The sequence below is a fragment of the Falco biarmicus genome, chromosome 2 (genome assembly GCF_023638135.1).
Source record: "Falco biarmicus isolate bFalBia1 chromosome 2, bFalBia1.pri, whole genome shotgun sequence".
Taxonomy (NCBI): Eukaryota; Metazoa; Chordata; class Aves; order Falconiformes; family Falconidae; genus Falco; species Falco biarmicus.
Genome location: NC_079289.1, coordinates 118,005,304 through 118,030,521, shown reverse-complemented (window position 1 = coordinate 118,030,521; position 25,218 = coordinate 118,005,304). Strand labels below are relative to the sequence as shown.

At 43.3% G+C, this 25,218-nt stretch overlaps 1 protein-coding gene across 1 annotated transcript; it reads left to right on the top strand.

Moving 5' to 3' along the window:
* The first annotated feature begins 1,786 nt into the window (after positions 1–1,786).
* Positions 1,787–24,886, top strand: PLCXD2 (phosphatidylinositol specific phospholipase C X domain containing 2). The gene is made up of 4 exons (XM_056328867.1): positions 1,787–1,989; positions 14,482–14,942; positions 16,121–16,362; positions 19,462–24,886. The coding sequence occupies exons 1-4, from the start codon at positions 1,851–1,853 to the stop codon at positions 19,622–19,624; spliced, it is 1,005 nt and encodes a 334-aa protein (XP_056184842.1). The 5' UTR covers positions 1,787–1,850; the 3' UTR covers positions 19,625–24,886.
* Positions 24,887–25,218: the final 332 nt, after the last annotated feature.

Genomic DNA, 25,218 nt, shown 5'->3' with positions numbered 1-25,218 from the left:
AAGCTACACTGAAACAGCCGTGGTTGCCAGGCACACTCAGGGAGTTCACACATGCTGGTTTGCTGGGTGGTCCCAAGCTGCGATGGTGGAGAGTGAAGTAAGGCAAAACAGTCATTTAAAGGAGATAAACCTGTAAGGATGCAGACTGAAGCTCCCATATAGCAATCTTTCAGGTGAAGATATAAATTTAATTACAAGAGAATACATATATATGGGATAGCAAGGCCTGATCTCTCATACGTCAGAGGCAAGTGTCCAGGCAGTCTTAATGGGAACTGGGAGATGGGCTGCAGGACAGTTAATTGCATGCCAAACCTGCCTGCCATGTTCCTCCTTGAGTGCAAGAAGTCCTAGGTCAGGAGTGTTTTGTGAAAACCTGTCATGGAAATTGCACTGTTTTTAAGATTGTTCAATATCAAAGCTCTAACATCAAAATGTCTTTGCTTCCTTCAAAAGGAAAATGTAGATTTATGGAAGGAGATAGATTCTGCTTGTATTAGGTAAAAATACATAGTTAACATATAGGTATTTACAGATACATTGTTTATATGTATAGTTCAATTAGCATATATTAACAAAAGCACTCTGTGAATAACGTGCAAACTTTAATACACCAAATGAAAAACACCTGCTAATTTAAAAAATCCTTTACAAACAAAACAGAGGACTTCTGAAATACGTAGCCTTGGTATTTGGTATTCCCCCTCTAGTAATTTGACAGTGAAAAATTCTCTTTCAGAACAATGTCTGGGGTTTTTTTTCTCTAGCATATGATGGAGTAGACCTGTGTTGTATACCTACCTGGTTGTCTCTCTCTGTACTGCGTGAAGAGTACGAAAGTAATATGTTTGTACATATTCGTAATAAGCAGGTAAGAGAAGTTGCTCATAAAAGCATTATCCTTCAAAGGTATGTAATAACACAAGGGAGAAAAAATGTATCTTAGAGGATCCATTTTGCATATCAAAGCAAATCCAGAAATTGTTGTCAACAAAATACTTTACCTGACAGCTAAATGCAGCGTAAGGCAGAGTGGGAGAGTGCCAGGGAAAGGGAGCTGCTGGAAGAGCAGGCGGAAGGGATTGAGCCTGCCCTGTCTTGCTCCTTAGATCTTCTGCAGCCGTCTTGACTCTTGTCAGGTGTGGTGCATAAATTGCCAGAGCTAATATGCTTTACTAACCAGTCAACATCGCAAAACTGCGGCGTTGGCCCCGTGTGCTGGGGGCAGCTTCCCTGGCAGCACAGCAGAGCGCACAGCAGAGCCGCAGCCCACCGCCGCGTTACCCGGTGTACGCGGGGTGGGGTGCGAGGGCCCGCACACACACACACACGCTGAACAGGCCACCACGTCCCCAGCAGCACATCACACCCAGCACGGAGGCAGAAATCCGCGGGTACGCGCACGGCCTGGCGCTGGTGCCCCGGCGGAGGGAGCGCCAGCGCTCGGCGCACCGCGAGGGCTGGTGCCCAGGGCCCCGCGCCACGCACCTGCGGCGGGCGGGCACGCAGGCCCCGCGGCGGGCACGTCCCCGCTCCCAGACGGCGCTCCACGCTCCCCTGCCCCTCACGGACGCTATGCCGGTTCCACCGGTCGGGGGAGGCAGGGACAGGGCCGCTGCCGACCGCTCCACGGCCCCCGCAGCGGCCGGGCCGGGCCCCCTCCCTCACAGCCACAGTGAGGCTGCCGCCGCGGGGCGGGGGCGGGGCGAACAGCGGGCAGCCAATGGCTGGCCTCCGGGCCGCCGCGACGGCTGCGCACCTGCTATATAAAGGGGGCGGGCGGGTGCAGCGCGCCCTGACCCGCCGGCCGCGGCCCAGGCCCCGGCCCGGCCCCCCTGCCCGGGCTGGGGATGAGGCCGTCGCCGGCCGGCAGGGAGGGCGGCCGGCGGCGGCGAGCCGCGGGGGTTATGGCGGAGAGCAATGCAGACTGGATGGGCTCGCTGCCGGCGGCGTTGCGTACCTACCCGCTCTCCAACCTGGCCATACCGGGTAGGGCGGGGGCCGGGGCCTGGCCTCGGCGGGGAGGCCCGTGTGGTGGCGGGGCCTGGCGCTGAGGGGCGGCGGTGGCGGGATGCGGCCCCGTCTGTGTCCCGTCGTCCCCCGTTCCCCCCCCCCCCCTCAGCCGGGTGCTTACAGGTGCTGGGGCTGTAGCGGCGGGCTGGGCCCTCAGGTGTTTGCCCGGGCTGGGGGGGGAGGGGGGCGGGTTCGGCTTGAGCCATAGCAGCCCTGCGGGGGACCCGTGTTCGGGGCCTGGGCGCCTGTCAGGGAGTAACAGTGGGCGGGAGAGAGGGCTTAATCTTCCGTAAATGTAACTGGGAGCTAGTAACCGCTTGACCTGCATGATTTCATTGGCTTTAAGAAAGGTAGCTGTGATCTCTGGAGGCCTTCTGTTAAGGTTGCTCAGGTTGCTTAAGCAAAGCTTGTTTATGTTTGTCCTAAGAACTGGAGGTTCCTCAAATTCAAATGTCTTTTATAGTAGAACCTGTGTATGGCTTGTCGGGGGAAAGGTACAGCATCTTTATGAAATAACCCAATGTATGATCTTACAGTGAAGGCACTAAGATACTGTAATTACTTACAAATTTTTCCCCCTTTCTAGCTAAAATTAATAAAACTAATGCATAGGTCCTGCACAGAGCTTCTAATTTAAGAACTTGGTAAGGGTAAGTGTCATTGCTTCTGGTTTGCAGATAGATAAACTGACAGATGGTGAAGACAGCAGATGACTCTAAACTTAGGGAAAGTCAGCCTGTTCCTTTGTAAATCGCAAAAAAAATCTAGTATTGCTTGTAGGTGTCAATAGGATTTCAGGGGCAACTACTGTAGGAGCCCATTCTGACACTGGATGTTAGACTCCAGTCTTCAGTGATACAGGCTTGATTTTCATGGTAGTGCCTTAGCTTGTCAAAACCCTTTGAGGATGTGTTATATAGAGAATGTGTGGAGACACTTCCCCAGAAACAGAGTAAATTCTCTTATTACTTGAACAGCTGAAAAACAAAGTTGAACACAGAAGGGAGGTTTGGTGTTCATATAAAATTCAAGCAGTTGCAGATTTTAGAAATGCTGGCAAAGAAATCCTCCTCTGTTTCACTGAACAGTAGTAAATCAACTATTTATTGCTGTAGCAACAAGGGGTGGGTGACACGCCCCTTAAGGGCTGTGAAATTTTGCAGAATGTTGTGATGTAGGTTGCATTAGGTACATTACCACTGGCCATCATTAAAAATAATAATCGCACAACCAGTACTGTAGCAGAGAAACAAAGGAAGTTTGTTGTTTCCGTAGTGCCATGCTGCTTTTCAAATGAGTAGTGTTTCATGAGAATGGGTTTTCTGAAAGTGCTTGCAGTGTATGTTTATTTGTGGTCAAAGTTGGTGTATTTCCCCACCCCTTTCCTGCATGCATGTTATGCAGCCTGCAAGCAGGGAAAAAGACATGTGGGGTAGATGTTTTGGGGCATTTTTTTATTATATTTTAGTCCAATGATTATCTTGCTGAAGTGGACTTTTGGTGTGCTCCTTGACAAAGCAGCCTTTTTGGAGCCAAGGTGGTGCTGCTAGCAGTGTGCGAGGAAAGGGTTGTACAAAACAGGTTGCAGTTCAGGTGTCAGTTCACAGATACTGAATAGCAATGAAGGCCAATGCTGTCATCAAAAGAGATGAAATGTAGGCTTCAGGACAAATGAGAAGCATTTTTGTCTGTGCTTAATACCTGTGTGCACATATGACAGGTGTGGCCTGCTTTTTTCCATGTCTCTGCATGCATTTGTGTTGTGTGCTGGAGCGATGGACTCAACTGTTTTCTGTTTCTCAGACATTTTTTTTTGTTTTCCACTTGTTCTTTGTAGGAGCAGAGATGTAACTGTAGGAGTTAAAACAAGTTTTAAGGCTTCAACTTAAAATGAAGTCAACTTGGTATTTGGCAGTCTCATTGCAAAAGACTCCTCTCATGATATTGCACAGCAAACATCATCTCTTTTCCTTGGACAAGAACACTATATTGGTTCAGCATTTTGCCTAGATTTTTTTCAATAGAAACAACAGAAGCTCAAACTTTACAACTTCTACAACTGATTGTAGCCAAGCTTTGGAGGGTGACCCTGTATTTTTCGGGGTCTCTCTCTCCATTTTGAGCACAGAGTTAAACCAACATGTAAACATCAAACTAGTGTACTTCATGAAATACCCACCTGAAACATCTTAAAATGTCATCAACTTACATGCCTACAATATAGTCAACAAAATTAACCACCTTCAACAAATACTGACCTTGTGTGAAACTGTTGAGCTTTTTCTCTTAATTATACTCCAGACTAATCCTCTTTGAGTGTGGGTTTAAAAATGAACTCTTAAAACACTTCAGTTGGGAACGTGACCCTTGGCAGAGTATTGTGTAGTAGTAGTTTAATCTCAAGCTGGTTTACTTTAAATGATTTAATGAAATAATGTATGACTGTGACACTTTGGTTGTCTCTTGATCTGCATCTGTTTTCTTATTTCCCCCCTGAGAAATGCAACACAAGAAAAAGCTGCTGAGCTCTCCCTGGTCTGCTTTCGAAGTAAATCAGTTATTTAAAGAATTCGCTGGAGAAGCCTGATCTGTTTTTTGCTTGTACTTGCATACTGATAATTCACAGCATTGTGGCATGTCCAATTTGTACTGTTTCATTTTACCTACTTTCCTAAATTTCTGCAGTATCATAACTAACTAGGTACTAGAGTCTGAGAAATATCTCTACTTCTGAAGATGCGGCACCACTTTCCAGTTTCTTCAGGCCTCTGCATGAATACTTACATTAGGATGGGTGAAATGCTTTTTTTGTCTCAAGATCTAGTTTCTAAGATCACGATAAGCTTGTCCCTGTTGTTTTGAGACAGCAAAGCAAGCTAGCAGATGTTTGCGTATTGTTTTATCAGTCCAACCTCCAAGGTGCTGGATGAATGTGATGAGCAGAGGCAGTTCTGTTTTCCTTTGGGCCTTGGTAATAATGTGTTTACTTAATCCTGTGAGGGCTATTCTATTTTTTAATAATACAAGCCATGGTGTAAGGGATACTACAGTTTTTAATCAAATTGTATCCCTAGACTGGGTCCCTGTTCTGGTCAGGATGGTTAGCTGTGAGTTTTTCCCCAGCGCTGATATTCTTTGTCTTCTGGGAGAAATTTATAATCACTTAGTTAAGGATCTACTGCTTCTTGCAGGAGCACCTGCAATACTTACGGGTGCCCTTTCATAGTGTAAGCAAGCTAATGAAATGCTGCTGTCCCCTGCACTCCCTCTTGTACTCCTGCAAGTATCAATGAGCATGTTCAGTGGTGGAAAGTTTTTCTGTGTTGTTGATGGTTTAGAAGATGTTTTTTTCTTTATGGAGAAGTGGTTCCTATCAGAAAAGCTTCCTGAAACAACCCTTCATGGGATTGGGCAAACACCAGGGTGGGTGCTGGAGTGTGTGGATGTCCTGAGGGAACATGGAGGTTAACCTGGTGTGTTGTGGTGCTGCAGATACTCGTAGGAAAGAACAATCGGTTGAATGGCTGTGTTAAGAAACACAGGTGATGATATTTTCTTGCATGTAGCTTTGGTGAAACACCTGCTATTATTAAAAATGAAGCTTTGTTGGGGAACAGTAAATTTGAATCTGAACTAAGTTCAGTTTGACTTGGAATCACTGGAGAAGAGAGCTGAAAAATAGAAAATTTGGAAAAATTAAAATGCTTTACTTTGGCACTTAAAAGGTGACTCTTGTAAAAAAGCATACACCAGTGCTTTTGTCTTAGAGGATAATTTTTTTTTAAATATAAATGTTCATGCTGTAGATCAAATCTTGTACATTTAAGGCTAAGAAATCTAAAGTGGCTTTTTTTGCCACCAAAAGTTCATTTTTTCAGGTGCTGATACACCTGGAGCTGAATGTCAGGCTAGGTAGGATGCTGTGCTGCTGTGGAATGTGCGGGCAGGGCAGCCTGCCCCTCTGGGGTGAGGTGGGGTAGCTCTTCAGTCGTGGCTTCTGCTGGTGCACAGAGCATTTTCTGTCTCCTGGTGATCCCAGATGGTGCGTTAGCTCTCCCTCCGCAAGTACGTGGAGGGATGGCCAGGTTCTCATTTTGAAGCAATGCAGGGCGATTGGAGCTTGGAGCTGTTCCTGCCTGCATCAGGCTGGACAGTTGGTGGGGAGCTGCCTGTGGGGTGCTGGGTTGTAGGTAGCTAGAGCTGATGGAAAAGAAGAGTTTTACAGTTCCAGAAGCATTTTTTAAGAGAAAAATCATATTGGCTCAAATATGGCTAAAATAAGATCATACTGGAGAGTTGAAATGATTGTTTAAAAGTCTTTAATTTGACTGTTCACTGATCTGAGGAGCTATGTGTCCCTGGCCTTCTAAACTTGTAAATTTTTGTCTTCTGCTGCAAACGACAGCACTAGTCAATCTGCTCAATTCACCCTCTGTAACACGCACTCTCTTAATTAACTTTCTAACCAACTTCTAATTGAATAACTTTCCATCTTTTGTTCATGGTACTGTCAGTATGACTGTAGCCAAAACTTTCAGTAGTATAACATGCCACTGTTTCTGCCCTTCTCTGAGAAGATCACCCCAAAAGCCTGAGGCAGAAGCCTAATGGTTTTCAGCTAAGTGATCAAAGTCCTATGAAATGATCAGCCCTGGGAAACAAAGCTTTACAAATACAGCTAGTAAGCAGTCTTAATGAGGAGCAGCCCTACCAGCTAAGCCTGTAGTTAAGCCTAAAGGGGGGATACAGAGCACGGAGGGTTGAGTTTTCTGTGATGACAAGCGGCTGTGGATGAGTGCATTGTGCTGTAGCGTGACTGCTGGGTGCTTGCTGTGCTCATGTGTTGGGCATGTGGGGAACACCGGGAGCTGGAGGGACCCTGGGTATCTCCTGTGCATCTCCCCACCCTGGGCTCCAGCCAGCTCTGCTGTTCTGACAGTCTTGACTGTTCACCAACAGCTCTATGGGCTTGTTTGTCTTTTAGTTGGCCAAGCAGAACTGAAGTGTTTTTTCAAAGAAGCAGCAGTCCTGTCCAGTTAAGAACTGGCTACTAGGATCTTACTAATTTGGTATATTTTTCCCCTTTTTGCTTGCATGACCCTGAGGCAAGCTGCTGAGCTTGCTGATGCTGTGGTTTTGTTATTCCTTTGTTCGTGAGCTGGTGTGCACTATGGATGTGCCTTCTGAGAGGGGAAGCAGTGGTGAGCTTGAGGTTGCATCCTCCTTCCAAACAGTTCTCCTCTGGAGTCCTAATGAAAAGGATCATTGAGTCAGCTAAACTGGCCATCTGTTGGGTTAAAGCTCAAAGGGAGGAAATGTATAAAGTTAATGTTCTGATTCACCGAGCTCTATTTTCCTTCCCAGTTTAACTGGAGTCTACTGATCAATGAGGCAGTAACCATTAGAAGAAAACACTGCATTAAGTATGGCAGCATTGGATATGATTTGTAAATGTAGAATTTTCAGGATGAATTTTTCCTGAAAGGACAAGTTATTTTACTACCTTGGTGGTCTGTTTGATTGTAGCAGCAAATCTCAGTTCTTACAGAGAGGCTGTTAAACTATCTGGACGGCTATACTGATGAGAACATCTAATGGAGGTTGTTCCGCTCTTCCTAAGTAACACGATATTCCCTTTGTATGTCCTTACGTGAGGAAAACGGCTGTGACCAACACTGGATCTATGCAGAAGTTCCACTGGAAAGCCAGCCTTAGATTTTAGATGATAGTGGACCTTTTAAAAAGGGAAATCCTGTTTAGCCAAAACCAAATTGTTCTTGAAAGGCCACAATTTTATTCCGTTAGTTTATGAAGATCTTGACTATTTTTTTTAATTGGGAAAAACATTCTTCCTTTTTTATTAAAATCTGTGCCCTAGAGAGTGACTTGCCTGCTTGGTGAATGAGTGCAGGAAACACTAAAGTTCTACTTCAAACAGAGAAAAAACAATCATAATGATACAAATGGTTCTGTCTCCTGTTTTGTGTGAACGTTCCAGTTTGCCTTCTCTTCCAGAAAGGATGTAAAAAGAGGGAAAAGTACTGTGTAATGAAAACAAGAAAACATTCCCTTAGAGCCTTCTCGGAAAAGAATGAGCAATTGGTCCACACATTTCTGGTAGTCACAGAAGAGGAATATAGGGTTGTAAACAGAAGGGGTTTTACTTTGAGCGGGTGGATCCATCCGGACTTTGAAATAGTAAAGTACTGCCACTTTCTGCTTTCCCAGTGCAGGCAGCTGAAGCTGCTGATAAATGGGAAGCAATTGCTACAGCAGAAAAAACCAAACCCTTACTGGCAATAACAGATTTCTCCTGGCTGGAAGGAAAAGCCAACTACCATGTGATATGGTCTGATGCTGTTCTTAAGTAGACTGTTCTCCCTTTCTATTTGTACCCCTTCTATTGCACCCCCCCCCTCCACCTCTCGCCCTGAAAGGGGCAGTGGGGGAAGTCAGGGTAATTCTTTGGTAGGGAGAAGAGGTTTTCCTAAGAGGATTTGGTGCTCTAGGCTTTGTGCTCCCTAATGAGACTGCATTAAGAATACCTAAAGGAGTCTTTTAAGATTCTACTAAAATACAAATACTTATCTCAATAGTTTTAGATAATTAGTTATCAATAGGATGTTTATTATTTCTGCCTTTCCTCCTTTTGATGGGCAAGTTGATATGAACCATTTCATTTGCTTTTCATTAGTGAAGAGCTTTAAAGATGTTAATCTTTTGATTAGAAAATCTGGATTGCTAATGACCCTGGATGACCTCAGGATTCAATCCTGAGGACTTCTGGGATTTGAGAGGCACTTTTGTTCATCCCATATTTTTCTCATTTCTGGCACACACAGGACATTTGGTTTAGAAGAACATTTGCAAGCTAGCACTTGCATCCCGTGTTTTTTGGAACTTGATTACTGTGCTTCTAGATGTCTTTGCTTAGCAAGCATTACATAGCTGTCATGTGTGGTGTTTTGTAATATATGGGGAATGTATTTTGTCTAGTGAGCAAAGCTTGCTTTAAGAAGTTTGGCATCGCTATAGCTGGGGTGATTCTTTGTCCATAAATGACCCTTTAATGCTTTTAGGGGGTTGGTACAGCATGTTGACCTTGCTTCTTATGAATGTTTAACATCATGTAGGAGGCTTTCTTGCACTCTTTCGTCACATTAATATTCCACTGACCTGAAGACCAAACCAAATTACTCCAATCTAGTTAAAATTGCTGGCAGTGCACTCCTCTGCCCTTCTGCTTTCATTTAGTGTTTCTTGGTTAGCCAGACTTTTGCAGAAAGTGTCTTTAACTGCTACTTCAGGCTAGTCCACAGCCTTGCAACCAGGGAGACTAGCAATAGGCTAGAAAACATGCTTGTATCCAAAGAAACCACAGGAATTCTTGTTTTCAAGTAATTGGCAGTGCACAAGCATCTTCTATGTTGGAAGATGCTCCGTGCTTTTCATGCCATCTAGTCATATTTTTAACACCTTATGAAGGTAAATGTCCAAGTTTGCTAAAGGACACCAGCATTGGTGAGGTGATGCTCATTCCATTCCAATTCCTCCACTGCAGCTGTATATGCCAAAAGTGCTGATGTGGGAACAAAAGATAATACAGCATGATATAGTTAGTAATTGTTGAAATTCAAGGCTTAATAACATTCTGTTGATGAGTGTCATTTGTTTGAGCTACACCATAGGTTAATCTGACTGTCTATGACTAAGTAACATGACAAATAGGCACTCTGGAAAGTTAGACTTTGCTGCAGATGTGATGACAAAAGGCTGCTTTTCTAACAATTAGCACAAAGGCTTCAACAAAAAAAGACATCCTGAACAGTGAAATACAACCTATTTAACAGACAAATTGAATTGTGAAGTGATATGTTTAAGATACAATTAACCTGAGAAATTAGTGAAAGGAGGAGAAAAAGAGGTTTAAAGATACGAATAAAAATCAGCAGTTGCACTTACTGGGATAAAATGAAGAGGATTATCAATCACTTTAACAATCTGGTGTCTGAAAGATACCTCTTTAATACTGTTCTAACCATACTATAGGCTTTGATAGTTAAATATCTGTGCATTTGATGGGATGACTGCTGTCCTTGAAGCTTCTGGTCCTTGTCAGATGAAAGGCATGAAGCAGCCATTGTTACTTTTAAGACCTGCCAGCTGATTAGCAGTCCCCTGGTTTTTTTCTTTGACTGTGCAAACTTTCATGCTTAAATTTAATGGATTTAATTTAAATTTGATGGAATGTTTGTTGAAAGCAATTGGCAAATCATCTCTTTGTTTTATTTGCTGTACCTAGCTTGGTTTAAGGGAGGGCTGAGTGCCAGACTGATGCCATGTCACTGGAGCAACTCTGAAAGGTTTGCAGTCTGAATGCTAATCTGGTCTCCTGTACAGTGACTCAATAAGTGTGCTGCATGTGCAACAACATGCCCTTGAGGCAGTTCAGACTGGGGTTCTGGCCTCTGTTCCCCTAAAGGCCAATGGAAGCAGTTCCATGGCTTTTCTGTGCCTTCTGATTTCTCGGTCTGTAAGATGGAGGTTTTAAATACCTAGGTTTGTTCATTGCTTTGTTTGCAACAGGTTTAAGGAATGGATTTATTGAATGAATATAGAGTGTTGTTTGTATTTAGCATGTCAGGTATCATCTGAAATGTCTTGCTGACAGGACTTTTTGAGGGTTTTTCTTGTTTCCTGAGAAAAGTGGTCAGTATAATTTGGGAAGATGCATGCCATTTGGGTGGCAGGGAACACAGACCATGAAGGATTTCTTACATATGCAGAAGGCTTTTTTGTGTGTATTGGTATGAGAGTTTTGTGATGCTTGGTCTGTTCAGGAGCTGCCAGCCCCCTGGCTGTTACTGTACAGTGTTAGAGCATCTGAGTGTCTTCAGATGTTCTTGTGTTTTAGACATGAGTTGCGAACATCGTTAGCAGCTCTTGTGCTGAGCTAACAAAATGAGCTGGTCTGCTTCATGCTTCTGGTGCAGGCTGTCCCTTGCCTTTAATTTGTAGAGCTGGTTGGGTTTAGGTTATGCTTTTTCAAAAAGAAATCATGCTGTATCAGCAAGCAGCCTGGCTCCTGTTGTAGCTGCAGAATGGCTAGGCCTTTCATGGAGTTTAAGGGTAGAGCAAAGGAGAACAGGGATTATTTTGACATCATGATGTGATCAGTTTAGCATGTAGCTTAATTTCACAGCTAAGCTATATTAAAAGTCAGTGGCTGAGCTGGTAGCATAACACAACAATCTTAAATTAAAGAAGGGCCTGGTGGATGACGTGGGGCCTCACCCAGCTCTTACTCCTCAGCCCAGCAAGTATCCAGTGTTGTTGATTCAGGTTTTCAGTTTGCTTTTTTCTCTTACCAGCATAAAAATATTCTGGGTCCAGGTTTGGCCTTGGTGTTTCTCACAGTTGGTGGCTGGCCTTCTGTAAATGACCACTGAATCCAATTGAATTTCTACTGTGTCTTTCCAGCTTCGGTATTGATGTTCCCCTGTGCTCCTTAGGAGGTGGTCTTCTACCAACTGTGGAAAGGAGAGCTTGTTTTTTACATGTTCCAGTTCATGTTCTGCTTGGTTATATTTAGGTGTACATGTTGAGTTAGTTGTAAATGAGAAGGTCAATTTCCTGGGCTTTTAAGCAGAGCCACAAGGCAGGAATTCTAAGGAACTTTTCTAACTATGGAAGAATGTCACATACAGTTTAGTTTGTTCAAACAGCAGCTGTCCTGCTAATGAGTGTAGTTCTTAAAGTATGCATTGAGAGAGTTGCAGTGTGCTTGTGTCTTGTTTTCCCTGTCGTTTCTTTCTAGAGCTAGAAATAGAATTTGGCTTGTGATAGTGGAAGGAAAAATCAGTTATTGTATCATTAAATGTGTGGCAATCTGCAAAGGAAAGGCTTTTGTAGCTGTAAAGTATGTGATTAGGCTTAGGAAAACAAGCTGTTTCTTGGCTCAGATTTGCTTAGACAACTCGAGTTGACATATATTTAATGCCAGATAAAATTGTCATTCCTTTGTAAATCAGATTTCAGTGATGCTGTCTGAGGGAGCATAATGGTGTGAGTGACTTTGGTAGACAGCTCTCTAGAGGATGCTGCACAGTCTTAGTTAAAATGAAAATAAAATACTACTTATGGCCTTATTCTAGCATGTTAAACACTTTTCTCAGTGACCTAAATAGAGGAGGAAGTCAAAACGGATAGAACTGAGAGCTTAAACCCAAACAAACACCCACACAAAGAAAAGCAAAAAGCCCCATGACTTCTTTGTGCTAAGTGACTTGTTCAGAGGCAGAAGACAAGCCCCTGGTGATTGAGGTCTTCTTTCCAAATATTGAGGAAGCTTGAAAGGCTCATTCTGCTGTATGGGGAGGTGTATGAAACTCAAACATCTGTGAGCTGCAGCTTGGGGTATGAGTCAGGCCTTACATGGCTGCTTCTGAAATGTCTTCACTAGATGTTTGATCCTGTATTTTGTTTGGGGTTGCACGTTTGGAGGTAGGAAAAAATCCAGGTGTCACTTCAAAAATGACAGTTACTTTTGGTGTAGCTTACTGTGATGGGTACTAAGTAGCTTCTTAAGATGACATCTTTTAAGAACACCTCTTTTACATGTCACTTATTTCTAGAAAACTGGATGGAAAGCCTCATAAGAGGCAAACTTCGAAGACTGGAGAATTCATGGATGGTTGATCAGAACTAGTTTGTGTTCATTTATACATCCGAAAACTAACCTTTACAGTGGTTCTTCAGTACTTTTGAACTAGTTGAAATTCCTGAGAGAGTGCGTTTAAGGTTGTTGTGCACTGATGTTTGGTTTGCATGCAGTCTGTTCTTCCATCTGGATTTAAAAATCCTGACAGGATAATCTAATTGAGATCGTAATCTTGTTTAGAGCTGGGACCTTGCGTCACAGGAAATGCATCAGTCTCCAAGTGGGTGCCAGTACACAAATAAAAGGTTTGGGTGAAGGAGGCTGTGGATGCCTCAAATGATGTCTTAAACTCTAATTTGTCATTTCCAATTTTAACAGAGTTGTGGACTGAGAGCGGGAAATTCTAGAGAAGTACAGTCCTGGGTGCAGGGATGAAGAACCCTGTGGCATGCAAGAAGGGAAAATGCAAATGACAGCAGCATGGTGCAGGGTCACTGTACCCCAGGGCAGCTGGAAAAAGAGTTGCTTGTGGTGACTAGGGCGAAGATGCTTTCCCTGCACTTCAGCAAGTGGGTGGGATTGGGCTTGATGGGGAAACTTACTTGCTGTCTTGAAGAAAAAATGAGAGTGGGACTGTTTGAGCTCCTGTAGTGTTTTTTTTCCTGGCTGGGGCTTCACAGGGAAATCATGCCTGGAGCAGCTGCACCTTCTTGGCAAGAATGCTGGTGCCTGGTGTAAATGATTAGAAACTCCTGGTAAACCTCAGTCTGTGGCAAATCGGCTTCTGCCTGTCTTTGCACTGTACCAGAGCAGGATAAAACTGAGATACACTGCCCTATTACTCTTTGTTCTGATACTCTTTTATCCAAGCTAGGGATATTTAATTGACTCTGAAGCTGTTCCTTTGAAGGAGGTTTATTTCTCAGTTCTTCTATTTAGTATTGAATTTTCAGTTGGAGGTTTTTTCTAGTAAGCTCAAATTTTATACTGGAAATGCAGTTTCTCTGCCAAGATACAGGTTGTATTACAGGAGCTTTGTCAGACCTGCATTGTTTTGGCAGGGACTGATGGTTTTGATTGGGGATGTCTTTTTTTTTTGTTGAATTTCATATTCACCATACCTGTATCATTCAAAGGCACTGCCAGGCAAAGGATGCATTTGTGAACTTGGTAGTAACAAGCATGCTACACAGCAACTGGTGGTGTCCTCGATTGTTCCACCTCCAATTTGAGCCAGCTGTTGCTTACTATTTGAACTACTAATCGTTTATTTAAACATCTTGGGGCTGAAGTGAGATGTACTGGTAAGCCATGTGCATGTCCAAATACCTCTGTCCATCACATGAGTAAGATACCTGTTCAAAGTGTATTAGGTCCTGGTTGGATTTACCAGGTAGAATGGAAATAGAGCCTCAGATTCTTTCAGTGAAGCTGGAGTCTCAGACCAAATCAGTGATGTACCAGGCTCTGGGAAAGCATCAGAGGTAGATTAATAGTTTGTAAATTAAGGAAGGTTAGCAGGAAGCTTCCCTTTACTGTTGGTGCTTGTCTTACAGTCATTGTTTCCAGAGCGCATGGAAATTGCAAGCTTACGCAAGCAAACAGTTCAGACAGAACCTTAAGCATAGCTCTTGTAGAGTTAGGGAAAACTGAGGTGTAAAGGGTAGTCTGAAAGAAGAGCTACGCTCAAGTGTGAGTCTGCGACCCTGTCATGTGTGTAGAACTCTTCAGTTTGTAGGAGACATGGGTATATGTGTTTTGGAGGAGGCTGTTTTCTCAAATGAAGTATTCTTCTCTCTTGTTTCCAGGCTCACATGATTCTTTCAGCTACTGGGTTGATGAAAAATCTCCTGTGGGACCAGACCAAGCTACAGCTATCAAACGTTTGGCCAGAATTTCTTTGGTTAAAAAGATCATGAAGAAATGGTCAGTGACTCAAAATCTGACTTTCAAAGAGCAGTTGGAAGGTGGGATCCGCTACTTTGATCTTCGTGTATCTTCCAAACCTGGGGAAATAGGACAAGAGATCTACTTCATACATGGCTTGTTTGGCATCAAAGTATGGGATGGGCTGAAGGAGATTAACACCTTTCTTGAGCAGCACCCCAAGGAAGTAATCTTCTTGGATTTCAATCACTTCTATGCAATGGATGACAGCCATCACCACTTCCTGATCAACAGGATCCAGTCAGCTTTTGGATCCAAACTTTGTTCTGTTGAATGTGTAGAATATGTGACGTTACAGTACATGTGGGAGAATAAACATCAGGTAAGGAAAGGATGGGTAATGCTTTTCAAGCCCAAAGGTTAGATTTAAACAGAGAAGCTGTTTGTGGTTCCCACTCAGAGTATTGGACCGGTGGTGCTGCTGGTGGTCAGTTTAAAGCCTGCTTGGGCCTCCTTTGTGTGTATGTTTTCCTCTGTTTATTGCAGCTATGTACTCCCTCCATCCAAGGTGTGGCTAGGCTGTGTCCCTCTCCCAAGCATGTATCTTAAATAAATGATAGTGGCCTCGGGGCCTTGTGCTTCTTACAGAAGGCTTTCTCTTCTGGAAGTTCTCTCTGGAAGAACGTGTTGTGCTGACTTATGTTGGTGAGGACTTGATAAACTCTTGTCTCTTTGGCCAGTGTGAGGCATGTAAACTTTAACATGACTGAGGTGTGGCACAATTTCTTAGCTCCTTTGCAGCCATCCAAACTTAGTGGCAAGATTAAATGCCTCTTGCCTGTGGCAGCTGCTCCCATGTGTACATACAGAGAACAGGGTTTCAGCAACAGCATGTAATTCTTAAACTGTAAAGTACATGAGGCTTTAAGGATTTCCTCTGAACATCAGCTGTCAGTGCTAGGGTCCAGAATGAACCATTTGTAAGTTTGGGTGTTAATCAAGAATTGCATTATCATGCTGTCCTCCTATAGGCAATCCCCTTACAAGGCGTAAAATGTTGACTTTCAATTACCAGAAGATTTTGCTGACAGCAAGACTTTGGCATCTCGTGCAGTAAGTGAGGGTGGAATGCCGCTATGCCAGTCAGCCCAGTATGCTCTAGCCACTCAATGGGAGTTCCACAGAATATGGCAGGGCTGCTAAAACCCTTAACTTCAACTACAGCTGTAATAGTCTCTGACAGTGCTTTGAAATGCTTTTGAGCCGAAGTCTTTGAATGACATTTCAGTATACTCCTGGCAACTTCATCATTTTAAACTGATGACCCCTAAAGCAATCCTGTCCTCATAGCTAACTAGAATGATCTCAATCTTCTTTGGCAATAGTGCAACAATTTTACTGACACATGTGACTCCAGAGCAGCAGCTCTTTGCATGGTTTACTTTTCACTGCTATCTAGCTGCAGCAGCACCACATAAGCATAAACCAGTGCAACATGCTGTTCAGATATAAATAACCTAGTTGTGAATTTTATTTTCTCATTTTTCTTTGTTCTGTTAGGTTCTCATATTCTACCACTACCCTGTGTATCAGGAATACTCCTTCCTGTGGCCAGGTAATAAAATGCCAGCGCCATGGGCTAATACAACCAATGTGCACAAACTGATACAGTTCCTGGAGACCACTCTTGAGGAACGAAGTCGTTATGGAACATTTCATGTTTCTCAAGCAATTCTCACACCTCGAGTGAGAACTATTGCACGCCATCTAATTCGTGGTCTGAAGAACACACTTGTTCATAGGTAAGGACTTGTTTTGATGTCTCAGTTCTTTATTTACTATATTTCATGTTGAAAGAGGCACTAAGTGAGTAAGAAACTATGAAATACTTGCTTAGAAAATAAGACTTGATGACAGCATGTAGTTTTGCCTCATTACTCTTGCTTGTGAGAGATATTTACAGTCTTTAAAATAAAGAGGTTTTGAACATAATAAAGTAACAGGGTATATATGTAACGAAGTGTTTCCTGGTAATTGGAGCTCTTTCTGGATGTGATGTGATTTCATAAAACATGGGCTGGACCTGTTTCAAGCTGATAATTCCTTCCAAATTGGCTGAACTTGAATGGTGAGGGGGGATCTTGTACTGTAGAGGAAAACTGCCTATTTGTGGGCTCAGTTTTGCGTTTGTCCGTACAAATCTGTCTCAGTAATTTCAGTAATGGCCAAAGATGTATGACCTGGGGCAGCATTTAATTTTGGGTGGGTTTTACCAAAAATTAGATGAACAATTTGACTTTTTTATACCACTAACTGTTGTATAACAAATTTGTCCATGAGTAAGGTCATTAAAGGGGGATTTGTTTTGAGTTGCACAGAATGCCAGTGATTTTTACTTGCTTCAGTAATGTTGATGGCAAGACCAGAGTAAGTTCCATGTGGCTCTATTTTATGGCATTATCACCTTGTAGCCTGTTGACTAAAAATTGCCACAACTCTTAACAGTCCTGGTGCAATCTGGTCTCCTGGTTCATCTTAATATTGCCTGTTTTGATGTCACTAACAGATTTATCTTGCCATAATTCTGTTGAATTATAAATTACACTTTTATGGGGGGCTGCAGCTGGTCTAATTTGATCAGCAACTGAGCTTAATATTAGGGAGTGGGATAAACACACATCTGCAGCAGCTGGGTGGAATAGAAGTAATTATGGTAAGATTATTTTGAAGCCAAAGTGTAACTTTTTAGAAAGGGTTCTAAAGAAATGGCAAGTGTTGTGCCTTTTGCAGTTGAAAACGTTGCTGATGGCAGGCAGGAAATTCCAGGTGGAAGTATAAATCGCGGAGTTCTCAGCCCTCCTTCCAGTTCACAGACCTTGATCTGGCCCAAGGTCAGTAGCTCCGGGTGATGCTTGCCCCGGTGCGCTCGGGTCCCTCCGCTGCGCCGCGCCTGCGGGGCCGGCAGGCGGCAGTAGGGGGCGCTGCGGGGCTGTGACGGGGCTGCCCCTGCGGCTCACCGGTGTTGAAAGGGAAACTCAAGCTGAATTTCTGGCTTCAAAACTCGTAAAGGATCATCGAATCTCATGGAAGGGGTGAGCAGTTTTGTTTCAAGGGGCTCCTGACACAGATCTGGGCTGGAAGCTGCTGGAATCCTCTTTGCTCCAGCCCTTTCCCTCAGCCCCATCCTCACTGCTTGTTTGAAAGTAAACATAAAATGTAAACATAAACTAGATGCTGCTGTTTGCTAAAGCATGATTGCTCATACACATTTACACATGCAAGCTGATTTGTATGTGTAAGTCTCTTTGCAGTTCTGTGTAATGTCTGCCTTCTTATATGGTAATTTTGTCCTGAATGTGAATGAATATTTAAGTGTTCTTGAGCTCTTGCTAAAGGAGAAATGTACAACGGTCATACTTTGCTGGTTGAAGTCTGTGTCCCTTGACAGGGACAGTAATTATGCCTTCACTCAAGTTCTCTCTTTTTGTTCTTGATGAGATTATTTTTTTCCTAGAACAGCAGCTGTGGTGTCATTTTAGGTTTTCTGTTTTTTCTTCCCCATCCTGTTAGCTAATTCACTTGCCTACCATCTTCTTGTGTAATTTTGTATGCATATTATGGCACTAATTTAAATAATTCTAACATACTTAGTCATTTCTCCAACTGCACTGAAAACCTTGGTGTTTGCATGCTTGAGTGCAAAAACTTGTGCAGACTCTTAGCTTGCACTCTGTCCAAGAAATTACTTGGAAATTCTACTGTGGGGAGAAATTTCAACTCCATTTCACTCAATTCCTGACACACCTCACCTTTCTCTGGTTAGTGATGTATGGTGGGATGCTCAACCTCTGCAGAGCTGAGGGCTCAGTTCAGGGTTTGTTTTCCCTGATCCCATTGCTCTGAGTCGGTCTGGAGGCTGGAAGGAGTTTGGTAGTGCAGTGTGCTGCACCCCACAAATTCTTTCCTGCCCACCCTAAGGCAGAGGGGCAGGGGAGCATCTGGGGCCAGATACAGCCCTCCTTTGTGCTACACTGAAGTCTGCTGTGAAATTAAGCTTTCGGTTCAACAAACCAGGATGGAGGAAACTGTAGTAGTGCAGCATTAAATTCTGAAGCACAGTCTGCCCGGTGAATACAGAGTTCACAAATGTTTTGTATGCATGGTAGTTTAGCATGATGACTGACCAATTGTTCTATTTGATAGTGATACTGAGAAATTAGAGACAAAAACTCTGGAATACGTGGTTTGGAGTGTTAGAAAGCAGGCATTCTTTATTTTCAGCACCAGATGCACCAGGGATGAGTTCCACCCAGCATGCATACCAGCTTGTTCATTGTTTATCTTGATATGGCTGATCTATATGGATTAATGACATTTCTGAGAAACTATTAGCATATTCATTACAGTTCCATGAAGTACTTATTATATCTACACTTGCACTACACATGTGTGGTCTAATGGGTTGGGGGTCATCTGGTGGTTGTTGGGGGCATCTTCACTCTTCTTAGTCTTCCTCTCTTCACAGCCTTCTCTTCTTCTGGCCATGTTTCAGCACTCTTGGCTCATGTCTTGGGTTTGGACTGGTTTTTAGCAGAGGAGCTAAACCGTACAATGCAGCGTTCTACTAGTAGCTGAACTACATAATACAGCGTTGTACAGCTCTGCAGTGGATATGTAGTTGCAACATTCAGAGTTAAGCACACCGGTAAAATTCTTCTGGTACCAGGAGCTAATTGCCAAGTGCAATATGAAGTGCTCTTCTCATCAGCCAGTTGCATTTTTGGGTGCAGTCAGGACCTGATCACAAATATGAGAACATTTGTAACTGTTACATTTGAAATAAGCAGGACATGTATAGAGAAGACTTCTAAAATGTTCACTTTGTATTTCAATTTCTTTAGGAACCTGCCCATGATTTTGAATTGGGTGAAAGCACAGAAGCCGGGTGTTATGGGTGTGAACATCATTACATCAGACTTCGTGGAGCTGGTTGACTTTGCTGCTACAGTTATTGCATTAAACGACCTCCTTCTAGAAGAGGATGAATCTGCAACTAAATCCTGATTGCTGTGTCCCACTTGTGCTCCTCTGCGGACATCTTCAGACTATGCTAAATGTTTTGTTGAAGTGAAATCTATTGTAGTCTGTTTATTTAAAAAAAACTTTTCTGGAGGAAACTTGGTTAACCATCACGTACAGGCAGGTCCCTTCTCCCAGTGCTGTCTGAGTGCTGCTGTGTGTCTGTCTGTGGCTACGTGTTGGACTTAAGTTATGCACACATCTGCTGCAGTCTGGTGTGGTGTGTGCCTGCCAGCAAGGGGCTGGGCTGGCCTCCGCAGCAGATGTACCCGATTACGGTGCGTGTCTCCCCGGTGACTGGACCCCCAGTGCCCTTGTGTGTGCATCCTGCTTGTTTCTCGACACCAGGGCCTGAACCAAGGATCGCTGCTGCTCCCTCAGCAGCAGTGTGACCAGGCCGGCTGAGAAGGTATTGTTCATGGGCCACCTCGGGCATAGCTGGGCTCAGCTGGAGGCCGCTGCTGTATTCATTACCCTGTTTTAGACACTACCTCTGAGCTACTTGAAGAAACAATATTACCATTGTTCAGGGGAAAACTTATACTGTGTTGAATATATGAACTGTCCTTTGGGCCCGAGAGGCAAAGGCTTGGCACACTGCCTCTTTGGACTCCAAACTTCTTCTGGACCTCTTTATTTTACTGTAACATATTTATTGCAGCCATGTTTATAAGTGTGTTTCTTTTGGCATTAATATCGACAATATTTCAGTCCTCAAATCACGAGGATTATAACTCAAGTCTGAACTCCTGTTGAGACCTTTAGGAAACCACAACACAACCTTTCTCTTCCGCTTGCTGGTCATGTGTTTTTTCCATCCATCGAGTTTTCTTTGGGGAATGACACTGATGGCCTTTCTCTGGAAGGAGTAGGGCTAAGTGGGAGTTTGCATGGATGTGAAGGACTGGAGCTGACAGGGATTGCTCAAAACCAAAATATGACACTGATTTGCAATGTGACAGCAAATTCCAAAATTGGACCCAAAAGTTGTGTTTGTAGTCAGAGCCACAGCTATGGGGGAGAAACTTCCCCAGCCTGCACCCACTTGTGACAAAGCAAGCAAGTCACACAAGCAGAGCCACTCATCAGTGCTGCTCCTTTCTGTTGTCATACTCATTTGTGTGTTGATTCACAAAAAAAACATGACCATGTGTGCTTGAGCCAGTGCAAGTCACACTGGTACTTGTCAGCACTTAATTGACTAGCTGATAGCAGTCCTGCAGTTTGATTTATCTTTTGTTTAAAAAAAAACCAACCATGAGTGACTGATTAGCAGATACTTGTCTGCTTTAGTCATATTCCTAAAGCAACTGTTGGTGCACTACTGAACTCAGTGATTATGATTTTTGTATTAATCTCTAAACTATTCATAATAGAATGGATTGTCTTTATAGGTATTTTATTCAAAAGAAAAGTGAGTCTCCAGATCTGTTATTTTTGTTACTGTATTCTATGTCTACCATTCTGGTCTGACAGCTCAGAAAAATCTAAAACGTCTTTGCTTGCTTGTCATAAACTCTGAACTCAGGACAAATTTATCTAGAAGATCTACAAACCTTCCAGGTGAACCTTGGCCAAGTTCTGAGCAGACTGCAACCTGATTTATCTGCTTGTTGCATGATTTTCATTAGGGTTCTTCCAAATTTTAACTGAAACTTTTTGTAAGGGAATTGTGGGTGAGGGGGTGCCTTGTCTCAAGCTGTGCTTCTCCATTCCTTTTGTTTCAGTGATGGGGGGAAATTGCAAAAATCAGGTGTTGGGAACTAAAGCTCAAATTTCTAGTTTAAACTTGCTTTGAAAACCCTGGCAGAAGGTTTTTATTTTCAGGGTTTTTTTTCTTGTCGATGAAACTGTTGGAACCTGTTTTGAGCAGTGATATTTTGTTTGCAAAGTTATTTAAAACACCTGGATTTTCCTGAGCTGAGTTTTGTTGACCTCCTCTTCTCAGTCCCAGCTGAAACTCCGTGATAGTGTTAAATGTATGGGTTTGGTTTCAGTGGTCATTTAGCTGCAAATTGTCTTAGAGCTCAGAAGAACTCGTTTGAATGTTGATGAGGCAGAAGTGATAGGTTTGCAAAGCTTCCTGCTAGAGCTGGAGGACAAGGCGAGAAGGTGAGGTGAGTATGATGATTGTGTTTGACCCTTAATATATTTTGTACTGTATATATCTACCTCAGAAGAGATTTATTTGGCTTAACCAATACTCATGTTGTGCATGCACAGCGATGACTGCTAGTCCAGTTGTATTTATTTGACTAGAGATGCGATGGTTGTAACTCAGGGCTTTGGTTAGGTATTTTTAAGTACCAGCTCAAGAAGTTTAAAGTGTTTTCTGTTAGCTCTTGTATCTTGAAATAGGACAAAAGCATGCTAGGTGTTAAGAGTGTTAGCAGAGGGAAAAGAAATGGAACATAACTTTAGAATTAATGATGAAGTGGGGGAAGAATTTCTGTACATTTTGCTTGTCTGAAGACTTGTGTGTCATTTCAGAGCAGTGCTCGGTGTTATGCCTCTGTGAGGAATCTGACAGCCTCCATAGTGAGTTGGGCAATTAGCTGTCAGACACGACTGCCTGTGACAGAGTATCTCCTGTGGGTATCCTGGGCAGCGTTAGTGCTGATGTTTAGAATCGGTTTTAGGATAGTCCTAAACAATCCTAAACAAGACTACCTACCTTTCTTGTGTTACACATGATAGCCCGTTCCAAAGCAACCTGTATTAATAGGCTTGTGTCTCTGATACACCACCGCAGCGTATCCAGATGCCCTGACCCTTTGTAAAATGCAAGCCATCTGGAACTGGACTTCGGGCTGTGGACTCTATTTTTCCAGCATTATAAAATTAAAAGGTGAGCTGGGCGGAAAGGGAGGGTTGAGGAAGTAGGGCAGCAGTTTGCATCCAGTGCCCACGCTGGAGGTGTGGCAGTGCTTAGCCAGGTTTCGGGCAGCAGAGTGGAGCAGGTCTGGCAGGTGAGTGACAGCGGCCACAGCTCATACTGGGAACTCTGCAGGGAGTGTAGCCGCTGAGCACCGAGCAGCCTGCGGGGTCGTGTGTGTATGGGCTTGAGGAAAATAAAGACTGGCATGAACGCAAGAGGAGGCTGAGGGCTTCTTGCTGTCGTAGACCTGCACCTGTAGCATGGGGTGGTGTAGCCTTGCTTGTGTGTGCCCAGAGCAGCAGGGTCACTTGAACAGTCTACCTGGAAAACTCCCGCAGAAGAATTAGGAGGACTTGACTGTTCTGTCGGTGCTGGGAGAAGAAAAGCCAGGAAACTAGCAGCTGCCTGAGGCAAAGTACCTACTTGAATTGCATGTTCTTGAATATTTACTTTTATGGTTTATTACGGATTCAGGTTACTTATACATTGTTTTATGACTGTTTCTCTTACTGATGTGCAATCACTGAATACTGAGCACACGGGTGGTACGCCTGTTCTGGCACGGACAGCTGCTGTGTGCAGTTTGAGGGCATACCTGTGGCTCAGGAGACCTCTGCGCGTATCCCTGATGGGAGAAGGTTGTGAGGAAGCATATGTGAGTCTTTAGTATCTTACTGTGTGCTCGTAGGTGAAAACAAAGAGGAAATACTAGATTTTGCAGACTGATAATCTCTCAGCCCCTATTTGGGAGCTGCTGTCCTAACATATTTAACAGCTGTGGAGCTGGGAGTTGTAATGTTAATGTTAATATTTTTAAATTTTTCTGAGAACAGAAGACAGATTCCTGCTGTCTAATTTTGGAATTGAAGGGATACCAACTTGTGTGTGTTGCTGTGATGGTGAGGATCCTGCTGGAGACAGTGCTGGCCAGGTGCCTTCCCGGGGTGCTGCAGTCAGTGAGGGATGTCAGACTGGGGGTCTCCAGAGCAGAAATACTGCAAAAAGGCCCCCACTCTGCTAAACAGACTTGTTGGAGAAGAAAGGAATAGTGGGAGAGTAGTGTCTTTGCTCTGAACACATGCTGTTTTCTGCTGTGTTGGTACTGAGTATGTTGGAGTTCAAAAGCACCTGTACTGTAAAGCTGAGGAAGCATTTCTGAGCAGGGATTTTGGCTCCAACAGAAGTAGGGCATCTGCCAAGGTGCTAATCTATTGTTCTTATCTGGCTGAGCCTTTGGAAGTATTTGCTTTGTGTACCTCTACCATCTAGTAGACCAGGGTTTGGGACTTCTATAGATAAATAGACAACGTCGCCATTATGGTTTAAAATCGGGTTAGCTATGGAAGTCTGACCATGCACGTGACACCTGAGGTCTACTTGAATATATGGTATTTCACGTGAAGTCTGTATGCAGTTTTAATCGGACTTCTATCTAGGCTTGAGCCTGTTGTTGCCAGTCCCCAATAAGCAAATTCTTCGGTCAGAGGACCGCTGTTTGGGGCAAAACTTCGGGCAAACTTTCAGTGGTTCTTTATGCACAGAGAAGTTGTCTGTGAGGAACAGAACTGACTCAAACTTCATTTGAAATTCAGATCTGGTCAAGCTGTAGTCCATTTGGCAGTGGGAAAGATGATTATTTTTTCCTGTGTCTGACAGGAAATTTTTACTCCAGCTTTGGTTTTTGACTCAACAGATGGGTAGAAGAGCCAGAGCATATGCTGAAGAGCAAATAGCTTTTATGCTAAGGACATGTACGTTGGGCTAACTGTTAAAGAATACAGTGATTTACTTAGCCACACCTTTCAATGATAATCCTGTTTAGCTGTTTGATTTAGGTTGTTAAATTAGTCTCTATTATGTATTTGAAAAAATCAGTCCCACTACTTTGTCTTGCTGAAGTGTGTGTACTTCTCTGAGCGTGTTTATTTCCCTACAAGTCTTATCGAGTAGACAAGCTTTAACTTTTTAATTGTAGGGGCTGGAATAGGAATGTCAGTTCCAGAACTGTTTGAATGTGATTATATCTTGTATTCCTGGATATCTGTGTTGTCGTTCATTAAAAACAGTACTTACCCTTTGTTAGGTCTGTGACTTTCCTCTGTATCTCACTTAAATTGAACTGCAGATAATTCTGAACAGTATTGATCAGCACATCCTATATAAATAATTTTGATGGTTCTTTGATTTTCATCAGTGGCAAACATATTTTGCAGTTGGGTTTTTCTGTTTGTACTGTAGAAGGGGGCAGAGGGAGCAGAGTGCACTGCAGATAAACTTGGGGTTGACAACTGTTTCTTTCTGCTTTACTCTGCATCTATGTCATTATGAGTTTTTATTCCTGAAAATAAAAGTACAACTTGAGTCAATCATCTTTCTGTGTTTTGCACTGCTGTTTTGATACATTATGATTACATTAGTCAATTAACATCAGTTGAGCGCAGTTATTTTTCTGAGGCAGAATGGTGTGGTTGAAGGTTGTGTTTTTGAGGTGCTACATCTTGTTGCACTTGTGTTCCTGGGCAGTCAGACCCGGATGACATGTTTATTTTTTAGGGTGTGCTGAGAATTTATCTGTGGAAGCCATAGTGCGAAATGATTGGAAAACTGTATGCTTGCACTCACATGCATGCACAGTTGTGTCTCTGCCTGAACACGGTGGGATAAAAGCATGCTAGTGCATGCATCAAGTTGTGTCTTGAAA